Raw genomic sequence first — 27,547 nt, forward strand, 5'->3', positions numbered from 1 at the left:
CAGATTTTTTTAGTATGTTATTCTCTCTTATATAACAGAGTGGTTTACTTACCAGATCCTCAAACTATTTAGAGGAGGTCTACTGAGTTAGTTATACTCCTAATACTTTTGAGGATCTGTGCCTAAGCATAATTTATATGTTTAATCTTTCCATCTCTGGATGGACATCAAATGCTTTATACAGATTTTTATATCAGAGTAATACTATTTACATTATAATAGATCAGCACACATTAGTTATGCTATAGCATTTATCACCTGTAAAACACAATGAAAAACAGTCTGACCATACCAGTAGCTTCTAAAAATTATTACAAACACAATTTTTAAAGTCCTCTTCAAAAGTATACTCTTGAGAACTAGCCCATTCTAGCCAAAATAAAATCACTGCAGATCAGTGCAATAAGGACTGAAGAGCCATGGTTCTTTTGGGGCACGCAACGGAAGTTGAGCCATTCGAAGTACAAGCAGCAGCACTGAACAGTCTTAAGTGAACCCTGCACTTGCACAGCCCTGTTACGCTTCAGTTGCGAGTACGAGCCTGCTCAGGGCTACCCTTACAGGTCCTTAGCTACAATTTCTTAACAAAACTTGAGTGTTAAAATCAGATCACCTTGGCAGATAGGAGCAAACGTCAGTCCCAGCCAGCCAGTCACAAACGAGTGAGTGGGAGGGTGAGTGGGAGTGTGTGTATATGTGTATAAAAATAATCTAAGTGTTTGGCCAAGTTTCTGTCAATAGACCAGAAGACAAAACTGAGGTAAATGTAGACAAGCTTAATCAGGCAAGAGTAATTACAGGATTTAGAAGACTGGCAAACAATTATTTGTATATTCATAAGGAAAAAGATGCTAGATCGCAGACTCCTTTGAAGCATTTATCTGCTGTCACAAGACACCAGTACATTTGGTAAATGAAATCTGTACACAGCTTGAACAGCGGAAGATCAGCTTCCAAAACGTGCAACTTACTAATTCCACTACATAAAGCCAACTGTTTCTGTGCTACTTTAGGAATCCAACCTGATGTTTTTCATGTTCCTTACTTGCAGAACTACTTACCTCATCATGCATCAAAATAATTTGAACAAGAGTTGTCTTAATAGATCAGTTTCTGATAAGAAAGTTAAGACAGTGCACAGTAAATAAACTGTATTTTAATGTGTTACAAAAGTAATTAATAGCCAGACTACCTCTCCAAACAGATGTCCATAATTACTAGGTTTGACAAAGATTTCTTTCAAATAGCTTGAGATTTAACAGTTTTTCAACTTACTTCTTTTTCTGCCTCCATGTTTTATAACACACATACCATATACATTCATGGTAAAATTTTCACATATAGGCAACCTGCATAAAGCCCAATATCCTACAAAAGCCTTTATGGCTGGTGAATTATACCTGTAAGAAATTATTTGCATTTTACTGTATATCATATCACTACAATGATATACAAGATCAGTTCAAGAAAATTACTTTCATTAGTAACAACCAAAAGACATGAGGACAAGAAACTGAGCAATAGTATTAATGTGTCAAACTTTGAGCTAAAGCAAAAAGCAAAATTTTTTTTAATTTGCCAGGTATTCTTTTAATGACAAATATAAAAAGACTGAAAACATCTCATTCTGACTGCCTTTTTTTTTTTTTAACAAATGGACTGTTTTTATAGTTACAAATACTGTGTAATACAATACCTTCTTTGTACTGAAAAAACAACAAATACAAGGATGCAACTGAGTTTCTAAGCATCTCTAAATTTGAAATGTGAATTTTTTAATTTGGAAAAATCTTAATAATTCTTCTTTTTTGTTAGAAGATATAACTCAAAGTACAACAACATCTAGACTGTTTTTAAAGGAGCCTTCTTTCCCAACACATCTTTGAACATAATTACTCCTTTCAAGTTCAATACATTCACAAAATAGCTCAATTAAGAACAGTATCACCAATGAATTGACTACTGGAAAGAGACAAAATTTACCAAACATACAGAAATATAAGTTTTACCATAGCAATAATGCATATCAAAAGATGACACCTGTAATTAATTTTAAAAAGATACAAAAAAGAGAAAACCTGAATTACAGAAAAGAAAGTCATATTTATTTAATGAAAAACTAGAAGTTAATAAAAATTAGCAAATACACAAAAAATATACACAAACAGCAGCAATACTATGTAGTGACTTACAAAGGTAGGGGAAAAAGCAGCGGCCAGAGATCAGACCGCTCAACATGGCTTGTCAGTCAAAGGGGGAGGAAAAAAACACAAACAAAAACACGAAACAGTATCCTTTTCAACAGTACAATCAATCTACAAACAAGTTTTTAGAATTATTTTACAACATTTCCTGTAGAATCAATTCTTAATACAAAAGATGCCCATTTTGGGTGTATATATATTTTCAGTGGTTTACTGTTGACTTATTTTAAATATATTAGTGTTACTACATGCAACTGCTTCCTGCGATTTAACAGCCTTTCCTTTTATTTACCTTCATATATGTCTATCCTCCATCTACCAAATAATTTGTCTGACAGTCAAAGATGGTTACCCTAGTTTCTGCTAAATTAAATGCAACGGTTTTAAACACTGGCCTGAAGAGGTTTGATTGCCATTTCAACACATTGATATAGTTACATTGATGCCTAAATTGCCATTTTCTGCAAAGAGCTGTGCAATGCTGGTGTCAAAGACTAGACAGTCACTATTCATAATGGCTGTTGCAATTCCCTCATGGATAGATCGAGGAGTTGCTTCCCAAGTCAATCGCCGCCTATGACCATTTAACTCAAGTCGATAAGCAAAGTTTTCTGCTTGCTTGCGTGTTCCTATCAGCTGTACAATCGCAAAGAACTGCTGGTGACCATCATATTTTTCCTGTTTCTCCAACACTAACATGAAATGAAAGCCAAAACAAGACTGCATCATAACCCAGTCAACAGCACCAGGAAGATTAATGTCTGTAGCAAGGAACACTATATCTTCTCCTTGAAGTGTTGTAATTGACTTATGTTGATGCATCAGGTGTGGCATTACAGCATCCAGAGAACCTTGCCATTTACATGAAGCACCAGGACACGGACATGAATAAGGCCTAAACTCACACAGCTCCTCGTGGTCTGCTTTTTCTGTGTGTGGTAAAGTTATCTCACATCCAGAAGAGGCATATTTACATGGGAATAGTACAGAATTGGCAACTTTTTCCATAGCCAAGTTACGAATGGAGCCCAGGGGGCCTCGGCAAGTTGGACAGCACGTAAGTTTGGGGCGACAGTTGCTGCAAACAAGGTGGCCACTCTGACACTGAAGAATTGGTGGCAGCACATAGTCAAAACACACAGGACACTCAAAAAGACTAGCCAAGTCATTATTGGAAGCTGTAGTGCCGGTCAGCGCAGGCACCCTCTGGGATGGCGTACACTTTGAAGTACCTGTCGGTAGTGCTGTAGCAGTCTGACGGCTCATTTCTGTAATAAAGGAGAAGAAAAAGAATGAGTACACAGCAGAGGTTACATCCAACCACATTTTGTTTTCTTTTGCATGCAGTATTTCTTGATTTACAGAGAAACTTCAAAAGAAATTAGATACAAATGGAAGCAAAAACCAAACATGTAATGCAAACTGTAGATATTTTACATGTAGAATATCAATTCTGCTGCACAGAATACAGAACATTTGTATGGCACGCAAATTTAACAAGTGAAGAAGTTCTGCTAATTACTCTAAAGTGGAATTTACTTATTGGAACCTGCAGGGAAGATGAGTAACAATGTGCTAAAAATGTAACCGAAATCCTCAAATTTTTTTGTATATTGCACTTATAAAATATTCCACCTAGATCATTTGGGTATAACAACTGGAAGCATTACCTAACAATTCTAAGGCTGAATTTTAAGTCACTGTGTATTTAAGGAGATAAGAAACCAGCCACTTGTAATGAAAAATGAACTTCCAGATATTACCTTCAGGATAACCATGCTTACTGTATAAGCATAAAGAAAAAAGAATGAAGAACAGTAACAAGGGAAAGCATAGCTAAGAAGATTACTACACTCTTTTCCCAGGGTAGACTATTGATTCTTCATTTTCTTTACTCTGTTAAGCCCTACAGTTTGTAATGTGCACCTGTTGTTTCAGCTTGCTGACCTAGACCATTTATGAAAATATGAGAAAAGAAATGCAAAACAATTATTTTATTGAATTTCCCAAACAAATCAAGAAATTTAAAAACTCTAATTTGTGAATGAATTTTCATTGAAGTAATCAAACATTTCTAGTAACTTCAAAAAACATTGTTTATGAAGTTTTACATTTAGTGAAGTTTACACTGAAGTTCTATTCTTTCAGATGTCCCAAAGTCAAAATTAACAGCCAGCCAACCAAACTCAGCATTCAACAAATATAGTAAAAATACCATATTTTTAACATGTATGGATGCTATCTATTAGATAGGAAAGCAAGAGTAACAGTGAACAATAAAACACTTTCAAAACATCATGCTTATTGCACAAGAAAAAGTGTTTTAATCCATTTGACATTTACACTTCTTCCTAGTCAAGGCTTATTTTTATTCCATTGCTGTGCCTTCAGAGAGCCCTGTTGTCTTCTGGGGGCGCTGGGAACAGAAGAGGGGGGGAGAAAGGACAATACGCTTTGTCCTGCATTCCCCAACTCTCCTCCCTCTTATGTAAACATAGTAATAGTACTACCAAAAAAATAAACTCTCAATATTGAAAAAATAAACCCTACCTTAATAGGTTAAGGAAAGTAAAATCCTATCTAGAGTTGGATTCCATTACACAGTAAAGCTCTCAACCACCTGAAGTGCTTCTTTGCAAGTATACTAGTTCTGTATCTTTCAATGATGTAAAAGCTCTCAAAATAAACCTCATCCTTAATCTCCTTTTAAATTTACCATGGGAATATTAGGCAATAGGCAGGCTTCCCATATTTATCATCATTTCACCCACAAACTTACTCACACTTGGACTGGATACCTCAAAGCAGCATACTGCGCACGCTTTAGCAAGACATGCACTATCGGCACGAAGTGAAGGAACTAAGAGAGTCAAACAGGTAAAACAACTTATCTTATAAAACTTAATAAACTTATCCCTTGACATTCAAAGTAATCATAGGCACTTTCAAATTCTTCTGCAAAAGCATCTCTCCCCAGCCCAGAGCCAGAAAAACATTTGTGTCTAAGGCTGTATCCAGTCACTGGTTTTATGAGTCTCACATGCCCATTACCAGCATCCTCTCTCCCCTCCAAAGTCTGTTCTTCCATCTTGAGCTTGCTCGACTAGAAATACCTATTTTTCTTCTTTGCAAACAAAACCATACAATGGTGCACGTATTCAGTGCTGGGCCTTAAATGGTATTGTGGAGATATGATAGGAATATTCATACCGTTGGCCTTATTTTCCTATTATGTGGCATTCCAGCTTAGATGAAAAGGTTAAGGTATCTATGGCAATCAAATACATTTAGGGGAAGTGATACCACAACAGTTTGCTGCGAGGGGGTTCTGTGACGACTGGGCACCCCAGCTAGTCCTCCCCTAAACCCTTGTCATGCTGACACATTACCCTACTACAGTCTAGGAGAACAAGTTATGGAGAGCTGAGTATCAGCCCTTCTGATCTCACCATTTGCTTGGAAAGGCTTAGAAGTTGCATATATATTCATATGTAAAATTCTACAAATGTTTCCCTTCAAAAATTGTAAATACACACATTTCAATAAGAAAAGCAAGTTTGTGTGTGCTTCATCTTACTTGAAACTATACATCACAATCCATGGATCCCCAGTAAGCCACAGATAAAACTGCTGGAAACCACTGGGTCACACCAGTTCCCCAGGCAGCCTGACGAGCTGGGCAAGATTTGGTTTCTCTAATTGCACCTCGCAGAGACCATACAACAGTTAAATTAAGCAACCTACAAACTTTGCAAAAGACCTTCTTGCACACAGATGTACTTTCCACTTCAGCTTTCTAAGCTACAGAAGTACTGAAGAAGAAAAACAACATATAGCCCTGTTTTATTGCCCTTTCTGTATGTGACCAGTCTTCACACACAGCTTCCACAACCAAGAACTATCCCAACAAGCAGGGAATAAAAATGTGCAGGAATCTGTGAACTAGACCGCTGAGTTTCACAGGCAAGGAAGAAACTGGATAAAGTATAAACTGTAATTTAGCAAGCCTAAACCTGCCCAAAGCCTACATTTCACCACTCTGGTTAACATAAAAAATGAATAGCACATCATGATGGAAAAGTGAGAGAAGTTGATTTTTTTTAAAGCTGTATTAAAGACTACAAGTTAATTACAAGGAAGTGTTAACAGTGTAGTATAGTATTTGTCAATGCCAAACTATCATAAAGATACAATTACAAAACAAGTAAAAACAACTACACAACAGGAAATAAAGTTTAAAAGATATTTTTAGCTACAAAAGCCTTACTACAAAAACAATATGATGTCTTGACTAGTATCAAATAAATAAATCTAAATGCAATACTTGCTATGATGTTATCTTCGTTCCCACCCAGCAGGAGTTAAGTCCCTCAGCAACACTGAAATCAGGCACTATAGATGTCATGTTCAAAAATATTAGTTTCTACACAACTGTTCACAACATCGTACAAATTTGAAAAACAGTTTAACTAAAGGAAAAAGTGCATTTTAAGAATTTTTAATTCCCTATTAAGGAAAACTATGCCCCTCACAAAATCAGCAGAACCCCAGTACCAACCGGCAGCCCACGCCACCCCCAGCCGCACTCAGAGGAGTGGGGTGGGCAGGAGCAGTGCGCAGCTTCCCACGCAGCCCTGCCTTTCCCTGGTGGGCAGGCAGGCAGGCAGGCAGGCAGGCGCACACCGGGCTGCCCGCCGCCCTCCCCGGCGCGCGGGGGCACTGTGCCTGTGGCCTGCCCCGCTGGGCACTGGCACAGCCCCATCGTGTGAGGCGCCCGTGGGAGGGGGCGCAGCTGCAGAGACCACGGCCTGCGGGGCCGCCCGCGGCGCCACGTGGCACCATCAGTGCTACCTCCGACATGGAGAGAACCACTGATCTGCTAATTTGCCCAAATAACTATTTTTAAAAGCTAGAGATTCCATTAAGAACTTCCCCCGCATGAATTCCGCTCCCTGTTCCTGGTAATCCAAGGGGACCATGCCAAATAGCAATTTCTACTGTGCCTGGATCTATAAAACATCCATTCAATAGCAACTTTGTCCTTTTGCATAAAGATTACCCAAACGCATTACGCAAAAGCGTAATGATCTCAAGAAAAGGAAAAGACCGACAGATTTGGAACAATGTGGCATATTTTAACATCCACATGGATCATTTTAAAAATCAGAGCAGTCAAAGGACAAAAGAGTGGTAAACTGAGTCAACACGGCTGCACGCACCGGCGCAGGCAAGCTCAGGATCTACAGAGTGAAGAGGCACCAGTGACAAGATCATTGCAGCACAGGTTTCAGTGGAGGCAACTGAAGAACGCACACTGTCCTAAGTAAATTAATACTGCAATAAACTGATACAGTTCCATAAAAAGTAAAGATACAGTATCCGAGTCAAGAAAATTATCTTTCCCACTATTTGAAATTCAAGCCCTGTTCACACTGTTCTTCCAGGAAGCCTGTGGAAGCTTGTATCAGCATTATAACATGTGCAAATAAAACCCAATCACAAGAAATTGTAATTACCACTACAGTAACAACCATTAACTCAATACAACGTATGCTCAAGATTCACCACCATATGTGCAATACGCAAACATCCCCACCAGTTAAAAGTCAAGAGAGCTCCCAACCACAAAAAAGCTTAAGTAAATGAGCACGGAAATGGCTTTCTAGAAATCTGTTTTCTTCAGAGCACATTCTGAAGTTTCTGAACCACCCTAGGCCTTCTCTCCGACAACAAAGCAGCTGCCCCCAAAACAGAAACCCCAGCACTTCTCCGAGGGAGGTTAATGCTGTATAAACCCTTTTGCTACACTGTGATACAACGTGCTGTGCCTGAAGAGGGAAAACCCCAGATAGGTAAAAGAGGTAGAGTAAGAAGAGGAAAACGCAGTAATCCCACTGTATAAAAAGCTCAGCGGAGTTACAGACAGAAGGGAAGTAGTTTCAGGAGAAGTTAGAAAAGAGAGCGCATCTCACGTGCCACAGAATTAGCACCAGCGTCACGACCCGACGCGTGCCACTCGCGCTCTCCCGCTCGCAGAGGCACCCCTTTCAGCCACCAAATCCCTCCCATTTCATTGAAATAGAGGGCACCTTTGGCAGATTCAAGTTAACAGCATCCACTTTTCCATAAACTTCACTCATATCAGATAGATTAAACTTGGGTTTAAATCTTAATTTGCTCTTGAGAAGGTAACTGAATATTAGTATTGAAAAAAAGAAAAAAATCCATAAAACCCCCCAAAACTTCTGCATAGTCATCTTAATGATTGGAGGTTAAAACTCTAATTATACAATGCTAAAGAGTGATTCAAGGACAGAAAAAAAATGCTTTATTATAAATTTCTATACGTGATGCAATAAAAATCTTTTTTTCAGTTCACATTTCAGAACTAATTGAATTCAGAGACTTTCCATTCAAAATTTATAAACTCTTGATGCCTTGGAGTCATGAAAAAAGTAATACAAAATCTTTCAACTTTTTTCAGCTGTCTGATCATATTGGAAAATGAGGCCTGAGTTACTGAGTTACAAAGCACTGGAAATTGGAACTGTTCATGATACAGCATTCAAAGGTGTGAAAAACTGACAGTTTGCTTTCTTCAGGATGCTACATAAGCTATAGAAAGTCAAAATTCAAAATCTAAATGAACTACTGAAAATACAGATTACTAAACTAGTATAAATGACACCATAAAGGTAGATACAGAAAGGTTTGCCAGAAATTTTTACAATTTGGTATTTTTAACTTCTGTAAAATATTATAAACAAATAGAAAAGATTCGACAGTCATCAATATTTCCTTGGTGGCAGAAGGAAGGTTCAATGAATGCAAAAAAAAAAAAAAAATTGCGTGAATATATTTAGAAACAGGTATATTGTATGTGTTTGTATATATACATAGATATACATAAAATGCATAATCTCATGCCTAACCAACTGCAAGTGTTACTGATATGGAAATCCCAAGTGAATATTTTCTTCAGAATGAAGGTAATTAAAAAGCAAACTTTGTTCCCATTAAAAAGGCATTAGTGAATTTTAAGTAGGAACTTTCTCACCATCTTTAAAGTAGCATTAAGTTAATTTTGTTTTAAAAATCCTTAGCACACCATATTTTTGTACCATGTCTGCTCAGGTTACAAAAAAGTCTTTAAACTGCTGAGGATAACACACCTATAGTACTACGGAGTAACCAGTTTTTCAGCTACGTGTGCTTAATACTAGGGAAAACAATTTTCCAGGGAATCTCTTTTCCTGCTCTCCCCTCCTGCACTCAGAAGAGTCAGCGTACAGCAAAATGGAAGGGGAAGAGGTTTCGGCAGGCATTACTGAAAACATATACATACCGCCACCAAATCCGCACTTCAGTGGTCAAACACACATAACATTAAGGGTATTAAGCGTGAATGTCTCCAAGAGAAGCTTGTGAATATTTTTCAAATATTAACAAGTTTGTGGGTTTCATTTTTATTAAAAAAAAAAAACTCACTCATTTTAGGGCCTAAGCTTTTTTTCATTTTGAAGTTTATCAATTTATCTCCCACAGCTTTTGGGAGATCTTAGATCACAAAAGGCCTGGCAGGATTAACGTAAAATGTATGACTACTTCTGCAAATCTAACAACGTTTGACAAAGAATTTTACATCACTGCTTATACACAGCCCCCATCAGTACTGACCTCATTCAAGACTTTCAGAAATACCTACAGTTCATGACATAAATTATTAACCAACTGCATAATACAATTTTGGCTCCATACACTTTGTGTTTTATTTATGAATTATGAATTTTTCCAACCCTTCCAGACACTATTTTCTTTAGTGCCCTTAATATGCTGTTTGTTATTTCAAACACCTCAGGGCTTGTCTTTTCCTGCATGATAACCAAAAGCCAGAGTAATCTAATGTAACAGAATATTTTATCCCAAGACAAAATTAAAGAAAAGAATTGAGATAAGTTTCATGATTATTTCCTTTCCCAAAATGTCATCTGTCCAGTTCATCTCCTTTTCATACAAAATTACAACAATTTCAAGTGCACTTTAATTTTTTTCATCAGAAATCATAGGCGCATTCAAAATACCGCGACTCAGCCACTGACATAGTCATAAGGTCCTACAAACTCTGCAATTCCATGATCATGAAAACCAAAGGCATAAACCTTTTTCGTAGCCACTTACTTTGTAGTGACCCAGCCTGCCCAAAATTGCAAGCAGTTTTCTTCTTGCACCTCTGGAAGGAAAGTCCCCACCAACTCCCTCTTCCAATCATAAGGAAAGGAAACCCCAACAGATTTACACAACTACGTGATCAGTCATCCTCTTTGGGCAGTCTCTGCAGCGAACCATCAGACCCAAACGCTCAACATGTTTCTGATGCTATCATATATGTTCTCTCATGCGTAAGACTGTCACCAATTGAGTCATTGCTAGTGGGTAATCCAGATCTCTCCAAATTCAACACAGACTACATGGTAGATGCAGATACAAACAGCACTGTGCAAACACAAACAGCATATTATTACATCCACCAAATATAATGACCTGTTTCTAATCCAGTACAAAAAGTTGAGCCTTGACTAGTGCTATGTGACTTTAACGACCATCATTATCTATTTCTCCTGTATATCTATGCTGGAATATTAAACATCCACCCACTTCATTCTAGCTACCAATGGTTTTCTTCCCAATAACTTTATAATGTAAAATTAAAAAGGAACAGTGCCATAAAGGAGATATATAACCTCCACATAAAAATCATATTAGCACAGCAACTACTATCATGAGTTTAGCATTCATTTCTAAATGGAACAAACAACTTCACAAATTTAAAAATGTGAATAATCCATATTCTTATCAGTCCAGAATTCTAGAGAATCAAAATCCAAGTCATCAAGAACTTTCAGAGACTACATAGCTAGGATACTCCCGTCTTGCCAAGAAAGATGAGCTCAGGAACAACGTTCAGTGAGAAAAACAATGAATTCTAACTGACTGGAAAAAAAAAAAATCATTCTAGAATGAAACCTTTAGAAATGTCCTACCAACAGCAGCGAACTGAGCTCAGACCACTCTGTACTACACAATCAAGAGAACACCCCAGCTTTCACATGTCTTACAATTATACTTTGTGTAAATAAGAAAGTAGGTTTCTTCTTAAATTCAGACCACCAACAGATTATTAAAAAGCAAACTAGGAAGTTTATCTTCCCCTTCTTTTGAGCTCAGAAGGAGAAGTAGGACAGAAGGAGAGAGCTGGGTGAACTGTAAAGGAAACTCCTGAAGATTCAAGCTATACTAAAAACAGTTATCAAACACTGCTGCTAGGAAAAGAAAATGCAATAATACATTAAGTTAACAAAATAAGCAACATACAGCATAAGCAACAACAGTAAAGATTATTGACATTTGATAATCTACTGTAACAAAAAAAATGTTAAAATGTGAAGGAGGTAGCAAAACAATCTTTTCCACTATATTTAGTTAAAACAAAAATACAGAGAAAAAAGAATAATTCTTTAAATACAAATCAAAACTAAACTCTAGTGTTATAAAGCATTGTGGATAACTTCCAAATGGGACTTTACCATATTTCTTTTTTCCTTTTTAAAAATATGCAAATAATTTGATCTTGCTGATATTGCAGAACCACCTACTGCAGAGATGTGAGGATGGCGATAGGGAAACAATGCTCAAAGATGAGTACTGCTTGTGCTCGCACTTTGACTGCTGTTCTGTAACCAATCCTCCCAGGGTCTTCTCTGTCAGCCAGTTCTGTACCTCAGTGACAACATCAGCAGTCAATCAGCCGTCAGAGCCTTCCTTGACGGAGGAGACCTGAACCTCTAGCATGTATGCACATAGCACCTATAGCATAATAAACTATGGTATGAATTTAAAACAGCAGCTGTCCCACACTAGCTTCCTCTAGACACTTCTGCTGTAAACTGGAAGTGCCTTTTGCAGTTTGCTTTGAATACAATAAACCTAAGAAAAAGCAGAAGTACAGATTTCAGAATAAATAGCAGGGCAGAAACCACACAGAGTTTAACAAAACAAAGACAAACTTCATATGGAAATATAGACAACTCTATTGAAACAGCATATAACAGGGGAAAAAGTTTTGATTTTTTTTTCAGTAACACCTCATTTTCTTTCACTGTGCACAGAGCACAATGAAAGGAGCTTCATCAGGATCATCTTCCAACAGTAATTCACCCCAGTAATTTCTATAAACCCAGGTAGACCCTTTTAAAAAGTTCCAGTTTTACTGCATGTTACCATAAAAATTACGGCGGCATATAGGAAGACCAACTACAATGCAAATTACTAACACCACCAGAAAAAGAAGTTATTTTTCATGCTGTAACACACTACTGTTCAGGAGTATCTAAAGCAGGAAGCACTTAATTCTGCTCTGTGAGATATCATAATTACCATCTGTATACAATCATACTTTATTAGTAAAAAATAAAAATAAAAATAACTAACTGTTAATAACAAATCCTACAGAGCGTGACAATTTGGGGGCTGTGTTTCTTTCCTCAGCCTGATTTTGCAAAACCTATATTCTTCCCTGTATACTGTAATTGCCATGCAATATTGCATCACCATCCCGTGTCTGTGGCAGACACCGGGAAGAGGGTGTGGCATGAAAGTACCTACCTTAATAAATAAAGCTAAACTAGACAAGAATACCTGTACTTTGATGTGTCTTCACACAAAGGTTTTCTGCAATAACTATTCCAATTCAAATTCAAGACCTATTTTATGCTCAGTAACTTTTCTGCACAACTAAGCAGTACTAGGGAGCAGAAGATCAAAACAACCAGATCTGATCAAAGAAAGACCTGGCCCATAACAGACCCTGATCACGACACAGAAAGCTGCTTTGCAGAAGGAAGAACCAGAAGGGCAGGATTATGTACATTGACTATTTTTATAAAGATCTCTGTATTTTGTGTATTGCTTAAATTCATACATACTTCAATCTTAAATAACAGCTTACTCCTGTGATCCTTAATTTGTGCTGTATTCCTGTGTGCAGTCCTGATGAGAGTGGAGCTCCGTAAAGGGTGAGGACCTGGTGTCCTGGTGGCCAAGTGTGTAGGGGAGCTTGGGGAACTGAGACAGTGACTGCAGAGTACGGACACCTGAATTGTTGCACCACAAGGTACATCAGACATGACATCTACACCAAAGAACTACTGCTAAGCCCAGAACGGCAGCACTGGACACCTAACACTATGCGATTCACAGTTTGATTCCCTCCCATAAAATTGATACTCATCTGGAGAGCAGGACTGAACAAGATTCCAACATCTTCAATTTTACCTTTTTTAGTCATTCTTGCCAACAACTGGAACTCTTACATCATCAGAAATTACTGATTACTGATCAGGACTTCCAGTACTAACCTACATAAAAACTCTACTTACCTCAGTTATTTTGAGGGAGAGTTCTAGAAAAAAAAAACTTTTTAATCCAGGTATTTAATTTTCAGAAGCAAAAATGTTTAGAAGAATGACAGGTGAAGATGGTGTCCTTTTTTTAATCACCCATACGAAGCAGATAAAGGGCATACCATTTTTAAACATAAATGGACAAGTCTGTATTTTTAAAATGGACATTTCTACATTTTTGGAACAATAAGATTTTCTCATTATACATATTAAAATGAAACCTCTGGAAATCTGAGATGGGACACTGGCTTTTGTATCTTGTTGATGTACTACAGGCAGATAATAAAGAGCACTGAAATTATCTCCATTATAGCACACACATCACCTTACCCAAGATGTGCAAAAACCTAGTGGTATTTTCACATTCCTGACAGTTTTAAACATTTCAGTATTTCATTTCTGCAAGCTTCCTTCTTCTGCAAACATTGTGTTTCTAGCTTCCATTCTTTGAAGTGCATGTGCTGCCATTAAAACCAATACAGTTTACTTAAGTGACTTATTTTTTCCTGTTCATCAGTTCTGAATCAACTGTATCTGTAGCACTGTAGCACAAGGATTCAATTGTCACCACAAAAAAAATTTTTTTTAAACACTATTATAATGTTACTCGAATTTTCAAACTTGGCTGCTGCTAAATTTACCATGGCCATATTTCTGTACATAGCCAACAGTTTTAGTGACTACAGCTCTGCAGAACATGCTTTTCATGAAAATATTATTTTAAAAAATGTGGTTTTATCTCACAAGTAAGAGCACTCTTTAGCCAGGATTATCATCCTGAGACACAGCAAACAGAAATGGATTGAACTGCTAGCTCTACAGACTACCACACTGCACAAAAAGATTCAGCATTCCTTGAAACATATATATAAAAAAAAAAAAAGGATTAGTTGCGCTACAGCAGCAGTCTGTGGCATGGCAGATGCATGGGAGGCCTGGGTTTAGTTCCTGCTCTGTCACAAGCTTTCTGAGTCATCACAGGCAAGTACTTCCCTGCCTTACAGAGGTTTTAAAATACCTTAACTAGCTGCAAATCTCAGACTCTAATGTAACAGGGAATTAATTACTTGATAAGGATACTAAATTAATTTTATAGACCCTATTTAAATTTATTTCTGTTTCATAGTAACTAGAATTTACTATACATTAAAGGACACTATGTTAAATTATGCTAACATCTCAATCTTCATACTAAAATCAATAATATTCAAACTGCAATTGCTATTTACTTTCCAAAGAAATGATCCAAGTCCTGAAAACATATGGATAACTGGCCTCTATTCTTTACCTCAAGGAGACAAATTAGGGAGACAAAAGAAATCTGTGATACCCTTCTCACTAATTGTATTTTATCTAGTTGACACATCAGAAGAAGGAAGCCTTCAGACTCCACACTGATATTCTACGGAAAGCCAACAATAGTAACCTTTCTTTAGGGGAACCCTTGTATGACCAGAAAGTTCTCACCACTTTCTTCATGAAGATCCAACAGCCCAGCTATTGAAGCAGGCAATTCCAATTCAGCAGAAAAAGAGCTTTCAGGCTAGAGAATTATATTTTCTTTTACTCCCATTAAATTCTGTCCAGGCATACATAAAATGCAGTCACACTCACTATTTCATTTATTTGTATTGCCTAGGAAATGCTTCATGGCATACAAAGTTAAAATCCAAATACAATCATTCTGAAGTCAGGCCTGGGTCACTACCAGAAAATAAAAAGACACAAGATAATACAAATGCTTTGGAAACCACAGGAGTACATGCATCTTTCTCCTACATCATGCTCTCTTTCTCAGCACTTTCTAAATTCAACACATAGCATCATGTCCTTTTCTCTACAATATCATCCCCTCTTCTGTCATGTACTTAAATCAGAACTTAAGTCCATGTTCCAGTGCTGAACCTGGAGCATCAAATCCTAACAATGACTCGTTACCTGGAGCTTAATTGTAAACTATATTATTTTTTAACCTTTTTCTTTTACAGAAGTGTTACAAAAAATACATTATGTTTGAGGATCAAGCATTCACGAACCTTGAAATAATACGTTTAAAGTTTCACAGGCCTAAGCTGACCTCCTCCTATGCATACTCAGGAGCAGCCTTTGTGACATTATCGCTGCCAAACCCCTGCTCTATTCAGTAGAGAAGCCCCTGGGCATCCATGGAAGAATTATGCTTGTACAAGGAACCACAATTTTTTCTTTAAACTTTTGAACACTTGATCTAAAACAAAGCCATTTAGGTCAGCAGTTGTTTCTTTAATATGCTTAAGAGTTTTCTTAGAATTACTCCTTTACATGAACTGTTTTAGAAGAATATCTGTCTCAACTTCCATTATAGAATGCATATTTTTTATTTGTAAAACATATTTTCTAATGATTTTACTTGACCTAGCACAAAGCCAAGCTAAAATTTTACAATGCACCATCAACAATAACTATTCTGCCAACCAAATTATCACCTAGTCACACCAGTGCAACCAGTCTTCAAATTACATCCTTAATGTACTTGCATAAGCACATAGATATCAGCCATGTAGAGATGAGCCATACACAATTCTAACTCTTAACTGTGTTGACACTTTCATGCTCCAAAAAGAGAAAAAAAATCCTGTGAAAGTCATTTTTATGATTTTTAATTATTATATATAGGGGTATATATATATTTTTTTCCAAAATGGTCACTCAAAAATAAAAAGATTTGTTGAGCAGAGCCTTTTCACAGTTTCTATTAGAAGACAACTGCACATGCATATAACAAGAGAAAAGAACAAAATTTAAGTCTGCATCAATTTAAAAACTAATTTTAGTTAAACATGGGATGTTTATATCTTGTACACCTTAAAATGGGATGATATATGTGTAAACACAAATGTACACAAATGCATATAGAAACCCATTTCAAACATGATTTCCAAAACGACATTAGGTAAATTAAGAAAATTAAGATACCTGGTCATAGGGCTCAAACAAATTATATGTCCTATGTTTGGTCAAAAAACTAACAAAGTTAGTGAGGTATCCAAAAAAAAAAAAAAAGTCACAGTGTTCATTTTCACAGACCAGAGGACAACATTAAGGTCTTGGTACTAAGTTGATATATCAATTTATAGGCAGTCTAGGAAAACAATATCATTTTTCAAAGAGAAAGTAGAAGCTGTGGATGTTTCAAGAGCATCTGTATACTTCAGTGGCACTTTTAAGAACTGCTCAGTTACGTATTTCTTAACAGCTTTTAGATGCCATTACAAACATTTGAAGAAAATGTTTTATCCCCAATAGAAAGAAAAATCCATCAGACAGAGGCCTCATAACTCCAGGCACACGTGCACAGTATGTCAGGGTGCAAGTCCACCGTTTCTGTAACAAGCAAAAGCAAACTCCCACCAAAAGGGATCGTTCTGCTGCCTGCCATTAATTTTTTTCTCTCTTCAAGGTAACATATTCAGCAAGATCGAGGAAGACACCAAAAGCCAGCTGACAATGCAGGGGGGCCCTGGCGTGTGAGCTGTGAGCCTGCGCTTGCAGGGACCCAAGTGCTCCTGCAATGACATCAGAGGGCAACTTCTCTTGCAGCAGCACTGGCACTTACATTACCATGCAGTAAGCTATTCTGGGAGGTGAACTAGAGGAAAGTTACCCATCCCTCACAAGTGATTAGTTTTCAACTAAACTTGGGACTGATCCTGGTCACATTAGTGCCAGCATCACTGCAAGTGAGAGTGGCAACCCTATCACGAACGGGATTATGGCAACCTCGACAGAAACTGCCTTCAGTTGCTGCAGAACTGTACTCTCCATATGCTACACCTCGTTCAGGGTTACATCTTCTTTGATTTCTTCTTCCCAAATGATATGTTAACAGCAATTAATCATGTTTTAAAATCACAGGAAAAACTAATTTTTAAATTCCTCTTCAAACCAATACCTACAACACACTTCAGCCTATAGCAACATGTTGTGAGATTTACAAAACAGCTTATAACTTTAGTATTTTAGTTATCGCCCCCTTGTAAAATACAGATGACACAGAACCTTCTCTCATGAAAGATATGTGATACACAGTAAAGAGGAGTAATAAAGATAAGGCTTTAAACACACCTACATTTCTAAGTTAGACACCAGCTCTACAGTTTTTACATAAAGGAATTTATTTCAGGTATCCCCTCCTCCAATTTAACATTAAGTTGTTTTAAAATATTCCTCTTCCAGTTAAAACCTTTTCAATTTCTTGACAATCTGTACATTAGCCAAATTTAATAAATATATACACAAAGGAAAAATAAACATTTCCTTTGATATGCTTCATCTGAATGCATGTGTTTGAAAATAACTCCTAAAAAGTATGGCATTCTAAATGCTCTTCCTTGACTGTGTTCGAAAGAGAAACACAAACTCTGAAAAACCACTTTGGCCTTTTATCAAAACTAAGTTAATTTAGTTCTGTTTAGTATTATAGGTGAGAAATATAGGAAAGAACCTTAAAATACGAACTTAAAGACCTTATGCCACACAAACCAAAGTTCAAAGAACTGCTGCTTCACTTTAAAGAAGCTGATGACTAATTTTTAACAATAGAGTTATTACTACACTCTGGTTGCTTTTCTTCATGTCTCATCAAGGTCATTAATTGTTACAAGAAAAGATACAAGACTGTTTTTAGATAAGGCAAACAAAAAAGGAAATGGTCAACAACTGAAGATGATTTTGCTGCACTTTTTAAACCACTTTCCCTGCCTGAATATGTGCGCAATAATTTTTTTAAATGCACTTCCAGATGCAAAAGGACAAATACTGTCTTCACCATTCCAATAATACTCTATTTTCCCACTGAAAACATGGTCAATCTCAGCTTCAGTTGTCAGTTCTCAGCACTATGTTTCTACAAAGGGAAACAAGTCACAATCAGAAGTACACCATTTGGCTAACTGTAATTATCTAGCACTTTATCTGATTAAAGCGCTGTGGAATTAGTAACCAAATCTCTCATTATTCCTGCGATAACAGAAAGAATCACCATTTTACAGATAATGACAAATGGGCATATATTTAAATTAATTGTCCAGGACATTACAGAAACATAATACATAGTCTGGATTAAAACTAACAAAACAAAAAAAAACAAAAAAAACAAAGTGTGGAATAAAACCTAGAAGTATTAATGTAGCATTAATACTAGGTTTTGTCTTCTTTCTATACTAGGCATAGTTAACAGCTAAACACTCAACAGCAAGACGCAAAACTACCCCAAGTCAATGATTTGGGAAGACTTTTGTTACATGTAATTGAGCGCTAACAGAAAAAAGTCAGGTAAACCTGCAATAACATCTCATGGTAACCACCTAGCATTTATACCTATCTCTCCACTTCTAGTCCGCATAGTGATACAGTACACAGAGAATACAGAAAAAAATCACATTTTTATTGTGAAACTATATATTTCAGACATGAACAGTACATACACTTTGAAAAACTGTGAATTGCCTAGAGCAAAAAAACCCTTAATATTTAAGATAAAAAATGTTTTTTATGTGTAGCGCATTTTTATTAGAGCCAAAAGGGATATCAACTATAAACCTTCTTTTTTTCTACCACTGTTTTTCACTTTTCTTAATGCCAATTTTCCTTCAAAAACAAAGCAACAAAAAAAGCAAACCCTCCAGTAAAAACGATCCCCTGCATCTACAATCATGACATATAACATAGTAAATATGTGGGAGGAAACCATAATCTTTGGGTCTTAACTAAGCGATGGCTGAGACGAACTAGAGCTTGCCAGTGTCCTCACAGTGCGCTTCACTGCAGCCTGTCTACTGCAGCCAGGTAGCACTTAACTACATAAACCAGGCATTCAGGTGACTCTACAGTCAGCAGCTGGTAACACAATTTCATCTTTCACAATTTTCACCTTGGCTTTCTGCAGACTGGAAACATGCATCACAACCACAAAATTCTTTGAGTTTCCTATGCGTGTCTGGAGTTTCAGATACCATTGATTTACCTTGATTATTCTGGTTCAGCTTAGCTCCCGAAAATCAGACAACCATTAAAGCAAAACACACACTGACAATCTATTTGGCAGGACTTACAGTCCAACTTTTAAAGCCAAGAGTTACAAGATTGGAAACAATGTTACGAAGGGAAAAATAAAACAAAGCTATTTTAGCTTTAAATTAAGAACATTGTGTTTCTTGTAGAAGTTGCACAGTCTTCCAGAATGTCTTAAGCGAAGAACAGAGTTCATAAACTGTCCTACTTAATTTCTCTGGGTTTTGAGACCAGTAACAGTTGCTTCTGATATGAACACATTCATCCTTCCCCCCTTTTCTGCATTAGAGGCAGGTATCTTTGAGCAGTACTTCTTTCTCAATTCACACCAACCACACAGCAGCAACAATACTCGAATCTAAGCACAGATAATGTCTTAAACAGCAATAAGTACTTCTGCTATTTAAAATATTTGCTTTCCTTAGCTCAGAAATCTAGTGGCTTCAGCTAAGTAGGTGTGAACTAACTCCTCCAGTACAGTCTAATTAGACTATAGCATTAAAACCTTTCCAACACAAATGATAGATTAATGGACAAGATACTTTGTCATGACACATTTTCAGGAGCAAACTGCTCATCATCTCATCAGTTTTAGAACTCTTGGGTAACAACAAACTCCTAAAAGTATACAACTGATAGCCTCTATTCTTTTGGTATAATTTTTCACTGCTATGAAAAGTGTTGAAGGTACTTAAGAACATCAGTTTCTATTGATAATACAATTACCATTTCTAGCACTCAATTTCAACATCAATGTTACAGCATAAAACAAATGTTAAAACTACAGCCTAATCTGATTTATTCTTTAGGTTATTTTCTGGAACAGATAACAAGTCCAGAAACCCAAATTTTATGCTTAAAGCCTCAGTAATAATCTACCCATATGCCAGTGCCTCCAGTCTTCCTAAAGACCAGCTTGAAGAACTCAGGGTTGAAGTAAGTCCCTTCCCTTTTTCCTCCCCCTCTGGAATGCATGGTGCTTCAGAGTTTAGGAAGGAGATAAACAGACAACTGAAACTATGTCCTGTGTGTGGAATGTCCCACGTCCTTCATGACCTACTCTGATTAGCTATGAGCCTCCTAACGTACACTCTTCTGCCCCCTTAAACAAATTCAGCCACTTTATTTATTTAGTGCACAAGTAAACTGCTCATGACAGAGGAAAGGTAGCATTCACTAAGGCTGGTTGAAAGAAAGGAAAAAAAAGAGAATATTAGAGAAATGCGGTATGTTTACAAATAAAAAACAAAAGGTGGGCTTATGATACTGAAGAGCTCTATCAGTTCCCCACTGAAAGAGAAACTCGGTTCTTTTCCTTAAGAAATACTTAAGATACTTTGTCTTTAACTCCAAACACTACCAGTAGTTACCTATATCTAAAAGCTATCAAAACTGGTGATAATTTAATGGTGCAGGGCCTGGGGACGAGGGGGGAAGAACGAGAAGGAACTGAAGATCTCCAGGCCTTTAAATTCGCAGAGACCAGCGGGATGAGCGAGGCTCTCCGCGCCTCTTTGCTCTCGCTGGATTGAAGACGAGGAGGGGGTGGGGGGGCCGCGCAGCCTCCCCCAGGCCATGACACGGGGCGGCTGCGAGGGGCCCGGCAGCCCCGGCGGGCAGCGGCGGCGCGGCGCGGCGGCCCCGGCCGGGCTGCGCGAGCACAAAGCGCCCGAGCCGGCGAGGCCCCGGCCGAGCCCACAAAGGGGCAGCGCCGCGGGCAGGCGGGGGGGGGGGGGCGGCGGGCGGGCGGGGGCGGCGCGGCCTCCCCCCGCGGGCCTGCGCGCGGCCTGGCCCGGGCCGCGGGGCCGCCGCCGCCTCAGCCCGGCGCACAATAGCCCGGCGGCCCGGCTCGCCGCCGCCCTCCCCCCGGCCGCGGCAGGAGGCGCCGCCGCTCTCGCGGCCCCCCCGGCCCCGCCGCAGGCGGCAGCGCGGCGCCCGGCCGCCAGCAGGAAACCGGACGCCCGGGCTGCGCTTAGGCCGCGGCAGGGCCTGGAGCCGCGGCTGCTCCGCGGCCGCCCCCGCCGCCGCGGCCGGGCCGGGGCCCTCCGCGAGGGCGGCCCGCGGCCGCTCGGCCTCGCCGCTCGGCGCACTCACCTGTGGGCGCCGGGCTGGGCGGGGGCCGCGCTGCGGGCGGCCTGGCTCCGCGATCGTCGGCGCTGCGGGGCGACGGGCTGCGCGGCGCTGGCCGAGGCGCTCGGTGCCGGCCCAACCGCCCGAACCGACCGCGCGCTCCCTGCCTCGCTCCCTCCCTCCCGCCTGCCGGCCGAGGAGACACCGCCACGGGGGCGCGCCAGCTGCGGCGGAGCTCTCCTGCCTGCGAGGCGCGCTCCCGACGCGGGCGGGCGGGGGCGCGCGAGCGGCGGCCGACGCGCACGCGCACGCGGCGCCGCTCAGGCCCCGCCGCCCCGGGCGCGCCGAGCCGCCCGCGGACAAAGGCCGCCGCCGCCGCCCCGCGAGGCCTTGGGGCCCCTCCGCGCCCCGCGCCGCCGCTTACCCGTCCCGCCGCGGCCGAGCTCTGCCGGCGCCGCCCGCGCTCCCCGGCGGCCCCTCGGGTCAGCGGCAGCGCGGCCGCCTGGCGCCCGGCGAGCCCAGGCCTCGGCCTCCCGCCGGCGCTTGGGCGAGATTCCTAGCTTTAAAAAGAAAGAAAAAAAAAAAAGGGAGAAAAGATCCTCAAAAGTGCCTTTTTACAAACGCACTTGATGGCAGGCAGAGGAGCATTCTGACGCTTTTAAGGGGCTGCTAACAGCAAACCCCTCCCCCGTCTCTTGGAAAACTTTGCATAAGTCCGGTTAGGCCCTGCTCCAGCACGGCTCTGCATGCGTACGGAGCTCCCGGCGCACAGGCTCAATGAAATTCATGCAGTTACCCGGGTGCTTACATATGCTTTCTTGGATTAGGACCCTGTTCATCTACGGCTGCTCTTCAGAGGTTTGCCAGAGGACAGCCAGTGTTTATTTTATTTTCAGTAAAATATTTAAAAATATGTATTCATGATCTTACTTTATTTTTTGAATGACTGAAGCATTTTCTTGGCTAGTTTAATTGGTTATCCAGATGGTTCTCAATATCCTACTCATTCCTTTTGATGACCAGCAAGCACTTCTTTCTGTATAACATTCCTATGTCAAATCTGCCAAGTCTAGCTCTTATTGAGAGATTTCAGAATTAAGGCAGCTTCTTAAGAGTATTTCACTGTAGTAATGCAATATTTTTCAATCCCCACTATTTAGGAATCCTCTTAAGTGTAAATAATACCAATTATTTAGTGTCAAAGGAAGACAACTATAGGAGTACAACTTCTTTGTGCCTTTTTCCCTGCAAATCTTGTAGTTACGCTGTGGTTACTGAGCCTTTTCTTGTAAGTGTTCATGGGTAGTGATATACTCAGAAATGATTATGAGCTGTAGGTTAGGTTGCAACCAGCTCCGATTATAATTGCTGACTTACTTGAATTCTTAAAGAAATAGGCAAGGGTTAAGCAAAATATTATTTTTGTTCTGGATAGGAAGGGGCATATTCCTGAAGCATCCTGTTATCAATATTAGCTTTTTTCCTACCTTGATTTTAGTACAAAATAGGGCCAATCATTTGAAGTATTATTAAACATACAGAAGCCTATTCAGTAGTCGAAGTTGAAAGAAGGTAGTCATCTACAGGCAGCAAGAAACAAGCTTCTCTACTAGTAGCAGTTAGTATTTTTAGATATGAGAACCAGAACCCTTATCAGTTCCATAGTCTGTGTGGTTTATTACAAGCATCTCTGTGGTTAAGGCTTTGATCCTGCAAACCCATGCTAACTTTTAGCTAAAAGAAGAAAACTGTATACAGCCTCACAGTCCTGTATATTAGAGAAACTAATTAAGCTTAGTTTCTAATGGATTTTTCTCCTACCTCTCTCCTCACCACAGTAACCTCCCACTTTACCCTGTTCTTGATAACCTCACTCCTGCAATGCCTCCAGCCTGCCCCCTCATGTCTTACTCCCCTGCAGTGCTCCAGCGTGCCCGTGCCCTGTAGCTGACAGCTGAGCAAGAGGGAGCACAGCGCAGCTGCTTCCGAGCTATGCGTGCACACCAACTGGTTGGTCACCCAGTTCACATCTTCCAGCTGCCCAGCTGGCAGACCAAAGCATTCATGTTGTCCTCCTGCTCTCATTGGGGCTACTTATTTGAGTCTTTCTCCTCTATGGATTATAACACCTTTCAGGAAAATTTCAAGACCCTTACTAGCTTGGAGACTCATTCCTCTGTCACACTGGAGTGAACTAACCCATAGGTTCAAAAGCTAGTAAGAGAGGGCTGACAGGAATACACACGCTAGCAAGGTCGCCCAGGCCTCGTTACCTTGGGAAATCAGACTAAGAAGGTCTCAAAGGCATGTTAACAGGTCATCTAATCCATCCGCTGCTCCAAGGTAGAATCAGCTATGTCTTCGTTACTCCTGATAGGTGTTTGTCTAAACAGCTCATAAAAACCTGCTGTGGTAGAAATTTTACAACTTTCCTCTTAAACCTGTTCTAGTGTTTATCTGTCCTCACCATTGCAGCGTTTCTCCCACGATATATAACCTAAGACTCCCATATTATAATTTTAGCCCATTCTTGAAACTTTTTGAACACAAAAACAGTATTTCCCCTTCTCTAATTTTGAAGACTTTTATCTTCAGTGAATTACATAAGCTCCTTCCATCTATAGGTCACCATTGCTCAGCCTCTGATCAATCTACATTATATATGTATCTAGACCTGTAGTTTAGTGCGATTACTGTTTCATTAGTAGACAATAAAGATCATAAGTCTTCAGTTTTATATTATATTTACTGATTAAAATAATTTTATATGCAGTCAGTGTACAAGTTAGCAGTTAAAAGAAAAATATCTGAATATAAGAGATTATATAAAAATTTGTGAAGCTCATTCTCCAGAAATTTTTCCCAAATATATTTGGTGTCGATAGCTCCTCTCATAAAAATATACCAAATCAAATTAAAACCATTTTATAAGCACTGATCAGCTTACAAAACATTGCACTAGGACATTCACCACTTCTGTCTTACAAATCAGTAAATTAGACCAGAGAGAGCTAGTTTATCAAAGTATGCTGACATTATGACTACATTATAAGATGTATTTTTTCTTCTCTAAGCTTTAGACAATATTCTTTCTTGAAAGCACTTTGATTTTGTATTTATTTAGTAAGAGGGATAAACCTGTTCACACTATTTGTTAGTTGCTACAATATTTTACAAATTCATGTATATTATTGTAATATAATTTTATATATGTTAATAGTGATATTTTACATGTTTTTGCAAAACACTGAGAAATTCTTTGTTGCAAGAACAAAGTTTTCTAGAAAACAGCATATTAGCAAGACACGGCAACTTTCTCTTATGGTGTTTTCACCACTTGAGATTTAGAAATACAATTGCCAATGGTTGCTAAACAGGATATTCAAATTTTGTGAGTGCATCTAGTTTCTTGGGCAGAAGTACTGATTCTGATCATTCATAATAACACTTGATCCTGATAGCTACATGCTTTAGTCCTAAGCAAAGCATCCAAACAAACTCAATTTTAAGCTTTCAAGTAGTACCACTGAAGCTAATAAAAATACACATGCTTAAGTGAATTTTCTATTTACAGAATTTTTAAGAGTCTCTAAAAGTAATAATGAATTTTTATGCATTTTTGAGTATCCTATTCTAACTACTTTATTGGATTGAAATGAGAATGTTCAGCCATTAAGAAAACTGAGTACATAATGTCCTAAAATATAAGCTTATTTTGAAACTTGTGTGCAAGAGAAGTACCTGAAGGTAACATAGTATGCTAATTACAAATTAGCAATTACACAAATTACAAAAGGACATTAAGATAATCATCGAAAGATTAAATGCAGTATGACTTTACAAGAAAAATGCTATTCTCCATATGCAAAATGATACATTTACAAAAGTACAAATAAAATATTTTTATCCTCTTTATTTTTTGTCTAACCACTGAATATCTCCCCCAAAAATGTTATTGTAAAATATCCCTTTGGATGCATTACTAATGATTTCTGTAGTCCACAATTTCCCAGTGTCACAGAAAGGGAGATGACAAGCTTTCAAAGTTTGTCTCAAACATCCAGGAGTGCTCTTAAAGACAATAATATTGATTGACTAAGATAGAAGATCAGTTACTGATCTCTCTCTGCAGCAGAATGACTGTTCATTTATATTCTTCACTGCATATGCTGTAAAACTTTTCTATTCCCAGACTTTATTTAGGAACTCTCTGATGCCATAAAAAATGAAATAATACTGCAACTACTTACAGCAGTTCATTAAAATATAAATTTTTTTTTCAGGCAAAGGCTGATAGTTATTTCATATATTTTGACCACAAATTTTGTACAGTAACATTTTTGTATATTCTGAGCTAACAGTATTTCCACAAGAAAGCCGTTTTGGGCTACACTTAAGACCTTCATATATAGACTGTTGAATTAAGCCTTCTTTGTAAGAGTGTACAGAGATTCTCTGAAATATGTATGATATCCTACTTTTAAGTGGTAAATCCTTATATATATATTTATATATATATATAGTATTTCAGACTCCCATAATTTTATTGATAAATACTTTACATGACAAAAGGCTTATTTTTTTTTCCTGAAGGCCTACCTCTAATATTTGTGGCACTCGGGCAACTCCCTCAAATTCAGTTTCTACTAAAAAAGGGAACAAACAAAACCTTCAAAATGCAAAAGCTAAAGTTTCAAAAGGCAATAAATAGGATCCAAAACTTAACATTTAAAATAATAAATATTTCATTCTAAAGCTGATATTACACTAGACTGGTTGGATTTGACAGTCCTGATGTACCAGTTGACTTCACTGGATATACTCATAGAAGATGTATGTTATAGTCTATAGTTAATTATAGTGCAGCTATGTACTAAGTCTTCAAACATTTACAAGACAGCTTGAAAAAAAAAATCAGACTGAATTTTTGTATTTAATTATTACAATCAACTAATATAACTGATCTCAGTTATTTCATGAAGAAATATTTTTCTTTACTGCTTTTGTTTGAATGTCATGCATTTGATTTATTTACAACTTATGTCTTTTTCAGGATTTCTAAGAGGCTGAATTTGAAAGAAGAGGCAGAAGACAGGTTTTATAGAAAGATTAAGGGAAGATGGAAGGTTTTCAATTTAGCAATGGAGAGGGTGTTAGGGAGACAAAAAAAATAATCTTTTTAAAGTGAAGAAAAAGCTAAATGCTTTTTAAAAGTTATTTTGGGGAGAAAGGTGCCTTGTTATCTTTTAATTCACACACACACATTAAAGTATATTACAGAAGCATTTTCAGAAATGGAGATTTCATGCAATACCAGAACAACTAACTTTTCAGAAGCACTGTATAGCTTAAGCAAGACTCACCTTCTTCCTCAGTTTCATCCCTTCTAATATCTAGACCAGCAACTTGAGATTTCCTGGATATCCTAGCATACAGGAATCACAAGATTAGGTTGCACAGATTCTTTTTTTTTTTTTTTTTATAAATGTTATATATAAAGAAAAAAACAATATATATCAATCAATGATAGGCTATCTAGCAACTCTGTGAGTTCATGGAGCTCCATAGAAGTACTTATGGTCATCATATCTCTAGACAACTACTACCTTGCAGTTTTAGGAGGGAAGCAAGTGGCTGTCTGCCAAAGTGGATGAAGTAATTGTCTAAATTCTGTTGTGGAACAACAAAAAGCACTGATTTTCAAGAGAGTAGGAGTACACTTAGCAACACAAAGAGCCACACAAGCAGTGCCCTCCTGAGGAT

General features: G+C 38.5%; 1 protein-coding gene across 2 annotated transcripts; it reads right to left on the reverse strand.

Annotated features, from left to right (window-relative positions):
* Positions 1-1,136: 1,136 nt before the first annotated feature.
* On the reverse strand, positions 1,137-22,275 carry SIAH1 (siah E3 ubiquitin protein ligase 1). 2 transcript variants are annotated; one of them, XM_067302555.1, is made up of 2 exons: positions 22,209-22,275; positions 1,137-3,472 (listed from the first exon to the last, which is right to left on the reverse strand). In XM_067302555.1, the coding sequence occupies exon 2, from the start codon at positions 3,468-3,470 to the stop codon at positions 2,622-2,624; it is 849 nt and encodes a 282-aa protein (XP_067158656.1). In that variant the 5' UTR covers positions 3,471-3,472; positions 22,209-22,275; the 3' UTR covers positions 1,137-2,621. The 2 variants fall into 2 exon arrangements, with proteins under 2 accessions (XP_067158656.1, XP_067158655.1); XM_067302554.1 differs by lacking the exon at positions 22,209-22,275 and adding an exon at positions 21,809-21,970.
* Between the last annotated feature and the right edge of the window lie 5,272 nt (positions 22,276-27,547).

This window comes from Apteryx mantelli, chromosome 10 (genome assembly GCF_036417845.1).
Source record: "Apteryx mantelli isolate bAptMan1 chromosome 10, bAptMan1.hap1, whole genome shotgun sequence".
NCBI classification, from domain to species: Eukaryota; Metazoa; Chordata; class Aves; order Apterygiformes; family Apterygidae; genus Apteryx; species Apteryx mantelli.